Below are 14,973 nucleotides of genomic sequence, written 5' to 3'. Positions count from 1 at the left end.
AAGAACTACGAGGAGGCCCAGCACACAAGCCAACCACAGCCAAAATGTCTAGTCTGGAGAAACCCTTCTTTCTCAGAGCAGTTCCAAACCGTTGTTTGCAAACCTAGCAGGTTAATCCCAGTTTCTGCACAGCAGCCACAGCCCTGCAGAAAGAATAGTGACAGTATCACAGATGCATCTAGTTCCTATTCCATTTTAAGAAGCTGCCTCTTTGCTTCTCAAGATGTATGGCTAGGCCCACCAATCAAATTGGCTCATCTATTTCTGCATAAACCCACAATGCTTGAACAATTGGACTGCTGTGAGCTTCGCAAACTTGTCCTGCCTTTTAGATTTGGCTGCATTTCTTTTTTAGTTTCTTTTTAAAAAGGTCTTTTTAAAATTGTAAGCAAGTGCTGGTGTAAAAGCTGAAGATTATAATCTGCATAGAATTCATATGATGGTTTCACAAGAGCCATTGATTTCATTTTTGCAAATCGCTTTAAGTTTCTATGTTGCATTGATCATCAACAAGTTTTTTGCTAATTGCATCTTTTTAGTTGTTCCCATAAAATTAGTGCTGTATAATTACCTGACCATTACTTTAGTACACAAAGGCCTGATCCTATAGATCAGGGGGTCTCCGTCAAAGGGCTGCATCAAATATCTGACACAGCGTCGAGGGCTGGGAAAAAAAATTAAATATAAAATTTAAATAAATACACTAGAGATGGAACTTAGATTAATGACTGAAATGAATTAATGAATGGGCTCAAATGTTCAGGATTTCTCCAAGCACCAACACAACCCAAGAAATAAAGCACGCATACTTAAATGGACCTCCATTCCCCCACCCCACAACTCTGATTGTGTTTGGTTAACTGGGCCAGAGGCTCTCAGGCGATCAGAGGCTAGCTGCGGGTTGGACAGAGGCTCTCTGCGGGCCGCACCTGGCCCCTGGGCCTGGGTTTGGAAACCCCTGCTATAGAGACAACACCACCTATTATATTAACTTCACAGCCTGTGTGGTTCTCCATCAAGGGAGGTGAGGTGGATGGAAAACACCTAGGATAGCTAAACATGCAGACTTATCTGCTCTCATCTACAGGAACTAAGCTTCAGTATGAGTAATCAAAATAACTGTGTGTTCCTCCCTATCTATGTGTCCCTTCCCTCCTATTGCTGCTTCCCTTGTGTCTTTCTAGTTTCTAAGTCTGTCCAAGGCCTGTCCTCTCATTCCATGTAAAGCACCCTATGCACTGATGGCATCATTAAAATTGATATACAGGCACCTCTTGATTTACACATTTTTGAAGTAGTGTGTGATTTACAAATACCAGAAGTCTAATTTATGCTGGCAATTTTTGAAATAACATGGTCAATTAGATAGCTGGTTGCTAACGAGCAACCTGTTAGACACTAGCAGCTTCCTGTGCATTTGGAGGGGGGAAGGGTCTTCTCTAAAGTCAGAAAATAACACAAAATAAGTTCAGTGCTGCAGCCTAGTTTCCTCACCAACATCTTTGTTTTCACTGTTGCTTTCTCAGGCCTCAGAATCAGTAGCCACTCCCAGTCACCTCAACCTGTCCTGAAAATTCCCATCCACCAATTGAGCTGCAAAAGCGGCCCCTCATACAAGCCTCTAACTGGCCCATCTGAGTGCCCTTCCATGCTTTCTTCCGCTGTAGTTACACCCTGTGGTGTTTTCTCCCATGCTTTTTGGTTGATTTGCCCACATCTCAGCACACCGCTTGCAGTGAATTTAGTGGAAGGGCATTAGGTGGCAAGTTCGCGCAGCAATCCGTGCTGGGTGTTGTTGCCTACACCCTCTTGGGCAAGTAGAAGTCGCCACACATCAGTGTGAGCTTTCAGTGACTTTCCCCCTAACCTAATGGTTCCCAATGTGCATGTCATGATGTACACTTGCTGGCCTGCCCGGCACCAAGACCATGGTGTGAACCTCCAGACAGCAGCAGGAGGCTCAGTGCAGCAGGCAGAACTGCAGTGAGCGAAAACCACCCTCTGGAAAATCTGCTCCCCTTGACCTTCTTACCACTGTTTAGGCCTCAGAGCTCAGCAATGCCACCATATGACAACGCCATTCACTTTCGGGTTCTGAGGGCGTCACAAAGCAGTAAGTTTGGGAACCGCTGCCCTAATCCTATGCCATTTACATTGTTTCCTATGGGGAAAATAATTTTAATTTACGCACTTGTTACACACGCAGATTTCCAAGAACGTAAAGCCTATGTAAACTAAGAGGTGCCTGTATACTGAGGATAAGCAAAAACACTGAAATAAATGCTTTCAGGCTCTATAACATGTTCCCTGCAACTGTTTGCTAGGCCAACATGAATCACTTTCCAGTGGTTATTTCTACACATATTCACCTTCCACCTTCTCTTCTGAATTGGCAACTACCCTGTCCCCATTAATGACCACCACCAAACTGCAAAAAAGAGACACTAGTCCAATTCACAGGAATCAGTACGGATTTTATTAGTTAAAATACTACTGTAATCAGAAAATGTCAGTAGAAAAATAAAAACAGATATTAGCAGTACTGTTCTTCCTGCCGTACAAATATTTGTTCACACCGATCGCAGTAAAATGGAAAATAAAGCTTCGGAGATGGCCCTGATGCAGCAAGAGGGCTCCCCGTTTCACAGCAGTGGCTCTTGGGAAGAGCTTGCTGCAGAGAGAAGGGTGCCTGGCTGATCACTGCTGTTCCACATTTAGATGAGGTTCAAAATAACAGGAGAAAGCATTGATAAATTCACATAAGTTACCCTTTGGGGCATTAATGCATAATTATGATCCAACAGACCCACGTCAGCATTTGGTAGGCATTCTAGTCACAGAATATATCTGTCCTTCTGTTTCATTGGATTGGTAAAAAGGGGAATCCAGGGTGCTTGGCCAAACCCCATAAGAATGCAAGAGCAGCCCTACTGGATGAAGCCAAAGGCCCATCTCGTTTAACGCCCAGTTTCCCACAATGACCCACAAGCCGGAGAGAAAAGCAGACCTCTCTCCTGCATCTGCTCCCAGAGGTAGAACTTCACCAAGTCTTCCTACCATGGCAATTATAGTGTTTTTAGTGACAAGTTATAGCTGATGGGGAACACCCTTTATTACCTGTCCAAGTTGCAGTTAGAATATTTATGAGTAAAGAAAAGAGAAAAAAGTATTTTAATGTAATAAGAATAGTTTTTGACAACTGGGTCAGTAAAGAGATACAAACTCAAGTAGAACCAAATTAAAGAGACAGCCAAGGAAAAAAGACAAGGCTAAGACACCAACATCTTCTGAGGTCAAGGGGTAAGGTAAAAGCGACAACTTACTGAAGTGCTCAACCAGTCCTAAGGCATGGAAAGCCACAATTGAGTGGCTAGAAACATCACAGGTGAGATCAGATTACCCAAATGATTAAAATACTTGATAGTGACAGACAATCCAAGGACAGCCTTGTTCTCCCATGAGGTTCTGTTGCTAGCAGCCTTACAGTTTAAGGCTAAGCCTATGCAATTCACAACATTTTACGCTTGGAGATGGTGGCAAGGACAACAGCTCAATCCTAGCAGTGCACCTGGAGCTGAAGAGGGGAAGCAAGAAGTGGGAACTGTAGATAAAGGTAGATTTAGGTAAGTGGCAATTGCATTTTTTCAAGAAAAGCCTTGTAGCTCACAATTGTTTAGAGCAGATTCACAGCCTAATCTGAGGCATGTCTACTCAAAAGTAAGTCCCACTGAGTTCAATGGAATCTGTTCCCCACCAAGTATGTGTAGGAATAGCAAATTTGATTAGGAAAGCTTTGCCTCCAAACACCTGTGAGAGATGTTTGCTGAAAGCCTCCCTGAGAGACAACAAAGGCTTCTAGATTTTGACACACAGAGAGGTTCTTAAGCAGCTCCAAAACTCTGCAGTTTCATATCCCCCCCCACACATGTTAACTCACTCAACAATGGCCTCTTAAAGAGTGAGTTTACACCAGCTTTTTCATCAACAGTCAGGAGGCTTCCATTATTCGCTAGTAAGCGCCTGAATTTCTCCTCCCCCCCCCCCACTCCACAGCTGTCCAACCTCTGGGGGAAGCACTGTCAAATTCCCAGATAGCAGCTGGTCAGGAATTTTCACGGGAGGGCAAAGGTTTGTAGAACTGTTCACAGGAAGAGGGCAAGTTGCCCAGGCACTTGTGATGTCCAAAAAAGCAATCCAGCAGAATGCCCAACTTGCAGATAAAGTTGCTGTTTGCAAAATAATTAGAGCAACAGCATAACACTTTTAAAACAAAAGAGACTGGTCTCACATTTTCTTCATAAACACATGATACTAAGATTACAGATTATCACAACATTCCTCATGTAAAAAAAAGCGTTAGAAATATTTCACAGGAAATCTGCAGAACCTAATGAGGGATTATTGTGTGACTTCTATGACACAATACCATTCCTTATGAATAAGAGAGTGCCCCAGGTTTCTGGAACCAATTCCTGTTGTATTTTCTAAATTGCATACAGCCACTGCTTGCCTTGTGAGCGAGGGGTACAGCACCACCCACCCACCCACTCAATTGCATGTCAAACCCATCACATGTTTCTGAGGTAGCAACATAAAACCTTTTGCTCATCTTGGACTTTGCTGATGTCTAAACACAGCTCTAACTGACACCCCAAACGTCTTTTGCCCAGAAGCAGTGGCTTGGAGTGTCTCTGACCGCATCCGCTTCACATTCTTCCCTATGAAAGGGTTTTTGTTAAGGTGCATCTCCCTTGAGGAAAACAGATTCAGTAGAAAAGAGTCTTCAATGGAACCGCCCTGGGTCCTGTCCGGATATTTTGCAGTGATTATAAGAAAACCTCATCATCACATTTGTTCAGTTAATTCCCCCCTCCCCACAATTCCCCCATAAACTTGGCACTTAAGGTTACAAAATTTTTTACAAAATATAAATAGGTAATTGGCTCCAATTCTAGCCAGGTTGAAAGGAAATGGACAGCTTGTTCTGCAGCAGAGCTGGATGTGAAAAAGCCCCCAAGCCAGGTGGCTGTGCTCCAGAAATATTTAAACACACACCCCTCTTCCAAAATGGTTGCCCAGCAAAGAGTCAATCTAGAGATTTTGCAAGGCTGCCTCACACCTAGCTAGAAAACAACCTCTTTGGAGCTAGAAACATGATCTGGAATGCAGAAATTGTGTGTGTTGGAGGGCTCTCCTTCCCCCTCCTGATCCTCCACAGCCTAACCAAAGATAAAAGATGGCCACTCCAAACAGGAATAGACAGCCATGAGAGGAACTCTGCTTTGGCCATGTCCAGTGGGGTGCTCGCCTCCGCAACCTTTGGTGAAATGAATAGCAAAAGCACAGCAAAACACTTGGGAGGCTCCCATTCGCAATGGACTTCCTGGCAAGTCTGTTGCACTCTTTGCCCCTTGCATGACAGTGCTCTGTTCAGATTGCCCTCTGATTCCCAAGACAAGGCTAAAGAGTGGCTAAAACCCGCATGAAGGAAATCACCACTACACAGAAGGTCTGACCCACTCCAAAAGTCAGGGCTACAAAGGGGATCATTTCCTTCCCGGCAGCTCGATAAACACCAGCAATTGCAGCACCTGTACAGGGAGAAAAAGCTTACAGTCACCCATTGCCTCCCAGTTCTCACAGGATAACAGACAATACTGAAGAAAAGAAAGGAGCAGCTTTTACAGACTTCTCTGTTGGTTTTAGCCAAATTTAAGTATCTATGCTGGGTCAGACCAAGAGTTCATTCAGCTTTGACTTTTCCTTTATTTCTTACATTTTTATCCAGGCTTCCCGTCCCGTCCCGTCCCGTCCCGTCCCGTCCCGTCCCGTCCCGTCCCGTCCCGTCCCGTCCCGTCCCGTCCCGTCCCGTCCCAAGAGCTTAGGATAGTATGCATAGTTTCCAGGAAGGTATATCAGAGTTAGTGTAGCACAGTGGCTACAGCTGCAATCCTATGCATACTTTCCTAGAAGTAAGCCCCACTGAACTCAATGTGATTTACTTCTGAGTATACTGTACATGCCTAGGATTGGGCTGTAAGGGGCTGAGCAGCAAATCAGGACTGTCCCTGGTTCGAATCTTGTGTCTCCCATGAACTTATTAAATAGCCTTAGGCAACCTACTCCTTTTTCAGCCTCAGTCTTCCTTAGCTGCAGTATGGGGACAATAACACTTACACACCTTATAGAGTCATTGCAAAGATATCATTGAGATAACATACGTGAGGCACACTGCAAACTTGGAAAGCCTGATGTATGGACTAAATATTTTAATTATTATTATGAGATTAAAAACAAAGAGGAGCACTGGCCCAAGGTCAAACACTGTCTTCCAGGGCTTAGCAGGGTCAGTAACTTGCAGCTTTTCCTTTGAAAATTTACCTCCCCTCCCTGGCAATACACATTCAACACATACACTGAAGATAACTGCAGGATTGGGAACCCCAGGATTGCCACAGACTGTTCATTTGCACCCACTGCTGGATGTCAGGGCCAGGCCAATGCTTGTATAGCATTACTGGAGATGTGATGAGTAAAAACTCCCCATGACCACATCAGCTGGCCTAGCAGACTGGAGTGGCCAACCTTTCAACTTTAGGGCTCCTGGACCTTTAACAATTGTGTAGAGGAGGAAACTTCAGCAGGTGCAGCTTGACATCTCACAGATAACAAGATACACCTGCTAAAATTCCCTCTTCTACGCAATTGTTAAAGGTCCAGGAGCCCTAAAGTTGAAAGGTTGAAAAGTTGAAAAGTTGGCCACCCCTGAAGTAGAACAGCCAACCTACTTGTTAATATTCCAGCAGCCATTGGTCCCACGACGCCCATCAACAGAATGCTCACCGACATGAACTTGCCGTATCTGTGCCGCCGAAGGGTGAAGAGTGCCAGCAGCCCCGCGGGGATGTGAAAAAAGAGGGACGACACCAGTGCCCACAGGAAGACGCCATACCACATCTCTGCCATGCAAGAGGAAAGGAGGCTGAGAAAGGATTCCTGGGCGAAGGTGATGCCCAAGGGGCAAACTGAGATCCTTATGAGGCTAATCACATTGAGTCTGCTTAATTCCTCCTGTACTCCATTTCTGGACTATTACAAACTGCAGGTTTGGGGGGTTTGACACCACCTCTCCCTCTTCTTTTAGCTTCACTTTACATCCCACCTAATAAAGAACTTTGGAGAACTCGAACTCTTCCTTCATATTTTGCATTTATTTGACTGGTCCTAACAAAGGCATTATGAGACTGTGGCTAAATATCTAATTAAAACATTAAAATAAATAATATCTAATTTTTTAGATCTTGAGAACAAACTGAATCTTATCCATCTATAAAGTCAAATTTTGCCAACCTCCCCCCATTAAAAGCTTACCATTTCCCTTCCTTTCATTTGTGGTTGTTCTTAGGCCCCTGCTCCAAAGGGCATGCAAAGAAAGGCCTAGCTGAATCATGCCCCGCGCCCCTCTAGTTTAGCATCCTGTTTCCAACAGTGGCCCACCAGCTGCCCCAGAAAGTCTGCTTGCAGGAGTGAAAGGCAGACCTCTTTCTTACCACAGATCCCCTGCAACAAACATTCAGAGGCATACTGCCCCAAGTCTGGAGGTAGCACATAACTGTCTTGAACAAGATGAGCCCAGCTGGATCAGGCCAAAGACCCACCAAGCCAGCTTCCTGCATCTCACAGTGGTCCACCAGATGCCTCAGGAAGCACACAAGACAAGAAAATTCCTCTGTCCTATTGCCACTCAATTGCACCAGCTGTTCAGTCAGGCTACCTCTAAAAAACAGATCTGTATGTAGTAACCATGGTTTGTCACCTGTGATGGACTTTTCCTCCATAATTCTGGCCAATCCCGTTTTAAAAGGCCAGGTGCTATGACCACATCTGTGGCAAGAAGCTCTACAGTTTAATTATATGCTGGGTAAAGAAATATTTCCTTTTCTCTGTTCCATCTCCTCTACCAGCCAATTGTAATGGATGTCCCCTGGTTCTGGTATTGTGTGAGATGGAAAAAGAACTTCCCTTTATCCCAGTGGTTCTCATATACTTAGCACCAAGACCCACTTTTTAGAATGAGAATCTGTCAAGACCCACCAGAAGTGGTGTCATGACCAGAAGTAACATCATCAAGCAGGAAATTTTTTAACAATCCTAGGCTGCAATCCTATCCACACTTACCCAGGAGTAAGTCTCATTTACTATCATTGTTCAAAGAATATACATAGTAGCTTGTTAAAATTACTAATCTATAACATTTCCCCAAATGCAGTCTCGTACTATGGCAGCATCAAGTCTAATAGATTAAAAACAAAATATTGCAATGAATGGGGACCCGCCTGAAATTAGCTCACGACCCACCTAGTGGGTCCCGGCACACAGTTTGAGAAACACTGCTCCATCCCACCCAAAAGCACTCTGAACAGCCACGCTGGATCAGGCCCAGGGCCCATCTAATCCAGCTTCAGTATCTCACAATGGCCCACTAGACAACAGAAGATTTGAATCCTGGTGCCCTCTATTGCATCTGGCATTCTGAGATCACCTACGTCCATATGTATATGGGCATCATGGCTTGTAGCCCATGATGGACTTTTTCTCCAGAAATCTGTCTGATCCCCTTTTAAAGGCATCCAGACCAGATGCCATCACCACTATCCGCTGGCAAGAAGCTCCACAGCCTGTAAGAATATTCTATCACCACCGTCCTGCGGCAAGGAGTTCCACAGCCTAGGGTCACATGCTAAGACCCTATCCCTGTTGTCCTGTGGCAAGGAGTTCCACAGCCTAGGGTCACAGTCTAAGACCCTATCCCTGCTGTCCGGTGGCAAGGAGTTCCACAGATTAAGAACACTGTGGGGGGGAGGCCTGAGGAGCCACAGAGTGCTGCTGCTGCTGCTGCCAGGCAGTGCTGCCCTCCCAAGCCACGGGCGGGGTCCTCCCTCTGCTCCGGCCAGGCCTACCCGGGAAGTGGCAGAGCGCAGTGGCGTCGCGGCAGGGGTCCCCCGTGGCGTTGCTCCGCGGCACGAGGCGGAGGCTGAGGATCTGCTGCAGGAGCCCCCCGGCCGCAGAGGGGGCCTCCATGCCGCCGCCCGCTTCCGTCAACACCATGGAGGGGCCGCAACGCCGCGCCCAGAGCGGCCGCTCCGGCCGAACACAAGCGCGCCGCTCTATCTGGCGGGCGGGTTCTGCATTATGGTGAAATCTCTGTCTGTAGAGGTACGAAGAAGCCCAGAGTGACCCTCAGCCTCTACTTTTGGGCAACGTTGGGATCGCACCAGCCTCCCAAAAGACACACCAGTAGGTGTTTCCGTTGAGTTAGTCAGACCTACAGCCTTGCTGAACACAATGGGCTTACTTACAGTCCTCCTGAACACAATGGGCTTACTTCTGAGTCAGGCAAGGCAGACTTACAGCCTTGCTGAACACAATGGGCTTACTTCTGAGTCAGGCAAGGCAACACCATTTTCAAACATCACTGCTTGTCAACAACAACATAGAGCCCTGCGTAGTACTTGAAGGTTATGACTGCCCGTCCATCTCCGCAGCAGCTGTGCCTGTGGACTACACTTTGGGTAGCTCAGTGGCACAGGTTCTGTCTTGCCAGCAGCAGGTGCAGATTTGGTCCTGGTATGTCCAGGGAGGGCAGAGGGAAAGAAAACCCTGAGAGCCGATGGCGGGCAGGTCTTCAGCCCAAGGCAACTGCCTGTGTTCCTCTAGAGTTCCCACAGCTCAGCAACGGAGCAGCTGCCTGCTTTTCGGAGGTTCAAACCTCAACCACTGCAGCTAAAGCATCGGGAAAGACCTTTCAGAGATGCTGACAGTGCGAAGCCAGGTGGACCAAAACTGCGACTCAGAGGAAGGTGGTGACCACCAAGTGCACCCACCCACCGCATGGTAGTAGCAAAGCACTTTTCTTTTCTTTTTTTGCAGAACGTTCTTGGTTCAATCTCTGGCACTTCCATGTAGGGCAAGGAAAGACCTTAGCCTGAAAGTCTGGAAAGAAGCTGCTTGTCCATGCAGACAATGCCAAACAAGGCAGCTTAAGCTGCAATCCTATCTACACTTACTTGGGAGTAAGACTCATTGACTATAATGGGACTTACTTCTGAGTAGACATGCATAGGCTCTGAGGTTGCAGTCCTACCCATACTTACCTGGGAGTAAGCCCCATTGACTGGAATAGAAGTAGACATGCCTAGCTTGGGCTCTGAGGCTGCAATCTTACCCATACTTACCTGGAGTAAGTATGGAGTAAGCTCCATTGTTCATAATGGGAATTACTTCGGAGTAGACATGCATAGCATTGGGCTCTAGTGACACAGGAGAGTGGCAGGCTTGTGTGCCTAAAAATGCAAGTCCTGCCTTGATGAAGTGGAAACACTGTAAATATATCCTTTAAATGGAGTAAATGTGAACTCGAGAACTCCCCAAAGTAGATTGTGGGTAGGTTACTCTTGTGCTTTTTATCTCTGTGTTCAAGTTTAAAGGGGGGGGTTAGTTTGGTGGACGCTCTTGCTCAAGAGACGCCTTGCTCTCTATGGTCCTGGTGGTAACTTCCGGTTCTCTGTTGAGGAGGTGCTGAGCGTGGACCGAGGCGCGCCTAGGAACCATGTCGGACTCGGAGGACTACTCGTCGGCGGAGGATGAGGACTACCTGCCCTCCTCAGGTGGGGCTCTCCGCTTCACCCCGGGAGAGAAGCGGAGGGAGTTGAGGGGGGAGGGAGGAGCCGGACGGGAGCGCGCCCTCGGCTCGTGCTCGGAGCGGCCATTACATCCGGGCTACGGGGTGCCGTTGTCACGTGACTGTGATCTTGTCCGTTGAGCGTTGCAAAGGTAGTTGGGCGCGGCCTCGAGGCGGATGGGCGTGGCCACATATGGGGCGTGGCCACCAACCATCATTTGACCACGCCCACTTATCCTTTCTTGCTGGCATTCCATGCCCCTCCCCCTTCCCACCCCCAAGGGACAGGCAGCAGCCTAAGCTCCAAGCTCCAGAGGGAGAGGCAGTGCCGCCTAGTGGTTGGAGCTGTGCTTTTGTTCTTTTCCCCTAAGCCATGACAGTGTCAACACCAGCATGCTTTTGCTGCTGCTGTGAAGAAGGCAAATGTCATGCTAGGGATCATTAGGAGAAGGGTGGAAAATAAAGTCGCAATGCTATGCACACTTGTGTGTGTGTGTCCTGCTTTATCTCCCAAATGGGCATTCAAAGCAGCTTACAAAAAATAAAAACATAAAATGCAATATAAATATTGGCAGTCCCTTTAAAATAATAATTATAATATATAATAGTTGTACAACAACAACATATATAATCTAAAAAACCTAATTAGCCAGGAGCACAAGTTGAAGAACCAGCCTATAAAAGGAACAAGCCTATAAAATTAATACTTAAAAACTTTAAATACTGTGTTTAGACAAACTGTATCTCAAACTGTGGATCAGGACCCACTCGGTGGGTCATGAGCCAATTTCAGGTGGGTCCCCATTCATTTCAGTATTTTACTTTTAATGCATTAGACTTGATGCTATCATGGTATGTGACTGCACTTGGGGAAATGTAACAGACCTGGATTTTTAACAAGCTGCTATGTATATTCTTTGAACAATGCTAGTCAATGGGACTTACTCCTGGGTAAGTATGGGTAGGATTGCAGCCTTGGATTGTTAAAAATTTTCCTGCTTGCTGATGTCACTTCCAATCATGGCATCAGTTCTGGTGGGTCCTGACGAATTCTCATTTTAAAAAGTGGGTCCTGATGCTTAATGTGTGAGAACCACTGCTGTATTAAAAAACCAAAGCCTCAGAAGGGCAGGAGGAAAAAGAAATGACTTTAACCCCCACCAGGCAGCCTCTAAGCAGGGAGCAGTTCATAGACTAGGAGGGAGGGAATTCTATAGTGTTGGTGCCCCTATGGAGAAGGCCCTATTCCTTGCCACCACCCCACTCTCCTCCATAGGTGGCAGCACCCGTAAAAGGCCTCTGATGACCTGAGAAGAGGAGCCAGGTTATATGGAAGAAGGTGGGAGACTTAGGGCCAAATCCTATCCAACTTTCCAACTCCGGTGTAGCCACAATGCAAGCTCATGGTAAGGGAACACATTACTATACCTTGAGAAGGTCCCAGTGACTGCTCCTCCACCACAGGATGCAGCGCACACCCCACTGGCACAACTACACCCGCACTGGAAAATTGGATAGGATTGGCCCTTACTGAGTGTAAGTAAGCCCCTTCAGATAGTGGTTCTTGCAGACTTGTATACATATGTATAAGTCACTCTCATTGATGAATTTAACATTTAAGTAAAAAATCATAAAATTTGCTATGACCTATGGATAAGTTGAGGATAAGATATGCATAAAGATATATGCATGCCTATGGGTGCATGAAAATGCCATACTAGTAATACAACTCCCATATACTCCTTCAACTTCCTGTTTGGAGAATAGCTCAGGTTCTGTGCTGCTTCAGAACAAGGTAAAAATAGCTCCTTTTTTTTTTCTTTTTCCCTCACATGTCCTGATTCTCAACCCAGACTTCCCCCAGCAGCTGTTCTTAGAAGAGTTTAGTAGAGGGTAAATCTTACAGCATTGACTTGTATGTAAGTCGATCCAGATTTTCTGGGTTAATTTTAAGGCATACATTGTTTTTATACATGAGCACAAGTGCATACGACAGTTCTGAGTAGACATGCGAAAGATCAGACTGCCAAGCTCATAATGTTATGATGATCTTATGCAAATTTATGATGGGGCCACCTGGAGGATCCTGTGCACAGTAGCCATGCCTCAAGAAGGATGTTGTAGAGCTGGCAATGGGTGCAAAAGTGATAACCAGAATGATTGTAGGGCTGGTGCACTTCCTTTATGAGGAAAGGCTACAACATTTGAGCCTTTATAGCTTGAAGAAAAAGCAAGGGAGGGCATGACTGAGATAAAATTATACATGGTGTGCAGGGAGAAATTATTTTCCTTCTCTCTTACAATACTACTAGCAGAGGTCATCCATTGAAATTGACTGGTGAAAGAGTAAGGATGAATTGAAGGAGGTACTTCTTAGCATTTAATTAGTCTGTGTTTAGTCATAGAATTAGTCATAGAATTTAATTAATTCTTTGCTTTACCTACTTTTTTCCTGGGGAGAGGCAGGGCTGGCTTTCCTGTGTTCTTTCTGAGGGAAACTTTGATTATTAATTCCCCACGCAGCTCCCTTGATTAGTAAGGCAAATTTGGGGGTAACCGAAGCTGTGTTGAAACAGGTGAAGACTACAGTGAAGATGACGTCAGTGAATTGGTGAAGGAGGATGAAGTGGAGGAAGAGAAGCAGTTGCACGGAGAAAAACACAAGAAGGGCATTGTGTGCCGGTAAGCCCTGGCATCTCTTGGTGTCTGTGAACGTGAGCGAGCAGGTGGTCAGAAGTGGCTGCTTATGATGCAATAGCTAATGCCAAGATTGTATTTTGGAACATGACAGCAGATCTCTTGAAAATGCTGGTAGCACATGAGTAGATTCCTATTGTAGGAAAGGCAAGGAGCAGATCAAGAACTGTCAGAAGGCTAGAGATACTTAATTTTGGCTGCATTTGAGAGTCTAGTTGCTGCCGTGATGGGGGCTGATATTGGCAAGTTAGTAGGGTTGTAGCAGTAGCTGTGTCACTGTAGGAGTTACACTGGTCCATGGGATACTTGCAAACTGTCAATCCCTCATCTAAAAGGCTTAAGCCCAATCCTGTGGCTTCCCCGTGCTGGTGCTGAGTGCCATAAATGTTCTGTAAAGCATGTTTGTAGCACCTGGAGAGGAAGGAGTGCCAGCGCTGGGCCTACACCATTGGAAACCAGATGAGTGCCCATAGTAAGGTGCACTGCCAGGCAGCAGTGTGGGGTTTCTGGGCAGTAGGGAAGCTGTTCTGGGGTGGGAGGAACCAGAGAGGAAGGCTGAAAAACCCGACATGGAGTTCCTTCAGTCTGCGCCGACAAAATACTTGGCACAGACAGGAGGAGACCCATTGCGGCCCCTGCATCCTTACTCGGGGACTTTCATCCCCTTCCCCCAAGGAGCTCCCCTGTGGTCTTGGTGGTGCTGCTGGGTACAACGGTAGCCATTTTGACACTGCTGCACCCAGCAGAGCTGTTGGCTTCAGGACTGGGCTTTTATAGCTCAGGATTCAACTTTACAGTGTCTGGACATTAGAAAAATCAGTGTTGCTGATGCATTTTTTTAGGCAATGGTGGGAACTTGTTTGCTAATGTGTGGATGGGTTTTGGTGACGTTTGTCCTTAGGAAGAGGAAGAAAGCCCGTGGCCTCTTGTTAGAACCCAGTACAGGAGAAGCATCAAAAGATAACAGCAGCGACAGTGAGGGTGGCAAGTCAGGAGAAAGCCGCACACACCTAAACGAAAACAAGGAAAAAGAAAAAGAGGATGCCCTGTGGGCCAGCTTCCTCAGTGATGTGGGCCAGAAACCGAAAGCCCCTGCAACAGAACAGGCAAGCAGCAAGCAGAAAGCCAAGGTAAGGGAAAAACGGAGTCTAGGCATCACTGTGTGGACAACCTACAAAAAGAGCACTCTGTGTCTGTCCCAATAAGCCTCCTGAATAGCCTCTGCAGGCTCTTTAGGCTACCCAGCTTCTGGATTCACAAACTTATGAGGAAGGCACCCCACAAGTAAATAGTCTTGTGGGTCTTTGCAATGAATGCTTTTAAATGTGCCTTCTCCCACCCCTGCCCCCAGTCTTGCTGTTCCAAACAAACCTGCCTACTATTATCTTCATTTCTAGGGTTTAGATTTGCAGAGAATAGAAATGATGGTGAGAAGGGCAGGAGGAAGGCTTTGGGCTCTTCTACCTTCCTCAAAAGCTGCTGGGAGAGGTGAGAATAAGATAACGAAGCATTCCAGCCCCTTGGAAATCTGCCGTGAGAGTATGTGGCCTTTGCCCTTCTTGCCATGTTAGATGCCATTTCTCTTTCAAGAGACA

The 14,973-nt window shown here is 46.4% G+C and overlaps 2 protein-coding genes across 3 annotated transcripts in view; one reads left to right on the top strand and one right to left on the bottom strand.

Moving 5' to 3' along the window:
* Nucleotides 1–2,453: 2,453 nt before the first annotated feature.
* On the bottom strand, nucleotides 2,454–9,110 carry TMEM170A (transmembrane protein 170A). Of its 2 annotated transcripts, none has more exons than XM_066637150.1 (3): nucleotides 8,961–9,110; nucleotides 6,789–6,959; nucleotides 2,454–5,591 (listed from the first exon to the last, which is right to left on the bottom strand). In XM_066637150.1, the coding sequence occupies exons 1-3, from the start codon at nucleotides 9,106–9,108 to the stop codon at nucleotides 5,461–5,463; spliced, it is 450 nt and encodes a 149-aa protein (XP_066493247.1). In that variant the 5' UTR covers nucleotides 9,109–9,110; the 3' UTR covers nucleotides 2,454–5,460. The 2 variants fall into 2 exon arrangements, with proteins under 2 accessions (XP_066493247.1, XP_066493248.1); XM_066637151.1 differs by lacking the exon at nucleotides 8,961–9,110 and adding an exon at nucleotides 8,547–8,617.
* A 1,444-nt stretch (nucleotides 9,111–10,554) lies between these two features.
* The window catches only part of CFDP1 (craniofacial development protein 1), a 28,410-nt gene continuing 23,991 nt past the window's right edge, over nucleotides 10,555–14,973 (top strand). Inside the window, exons 1-3 of the mRNA XM_066637068.1 lie at nucleotides 10,555–10,667; nucleotides 13,258–13,363; nucleotides 14,280–14,508. Of these exons, the coding sequence (XP_066493165.1) occupies nucleotides 10,610–10,667; nucleotides 13,258–13,363; nucleotides 14,280–14,508 (393 nt within the window). The 5' untranslated portion in view covers nucleotides 10,555–10,609. The remainder of the gene's footprint in view (nucleotides 10,668–13,257; nucleotides 13,364–14,279; nucleotides 14,509–14,973) is intronic.

The sequence above is a fragment of the Tiliqua scincoides genome, chromosome 9, assembly GCF_035046505.1.
Source record: "Tiliqua scincoides isolate rTilSci1 chromosome 9, rTilSci1.hap2, whole genome shotgun sequence".
NCBI lineage: Eukaryota > Metazoa > Chordata > Lepidosauria > Squamata > Scincidae > Tiliqua > Tiliqua scincoides.
This window is presented reverse-complemented; position numbering and strand designations above follow the sequence as displayed.

What these genes read in the sequence shown, in the direction of transcription:
- TMEM170A (XM_066637150.1), bottom strand. Translation starts at nt 9,108, where the DNA reads ATGGTGTTGACGGAAGCGGGCGGCGGCATGGAGGCCCCCTCTGCGGCC. An exon ending in TGCGCTCTGCCACTTCCCGG is followed by an intron (nt 6,960 to 8,960) that starts GTAGGCCTGGCC and finishes CTTGCATGGCAG; the next exon opens with AGATGTGGTATGGCGTCTTC. An exon ending in GGCTGCTGGAATATTAACAA is followed by an intron (nt 5,592 to 6,788) that starts GTAGGTTGGCTG and finishes CTCCCTGTACAG; the next exon opens with GTGCTGCAATTGCTGGTGTT.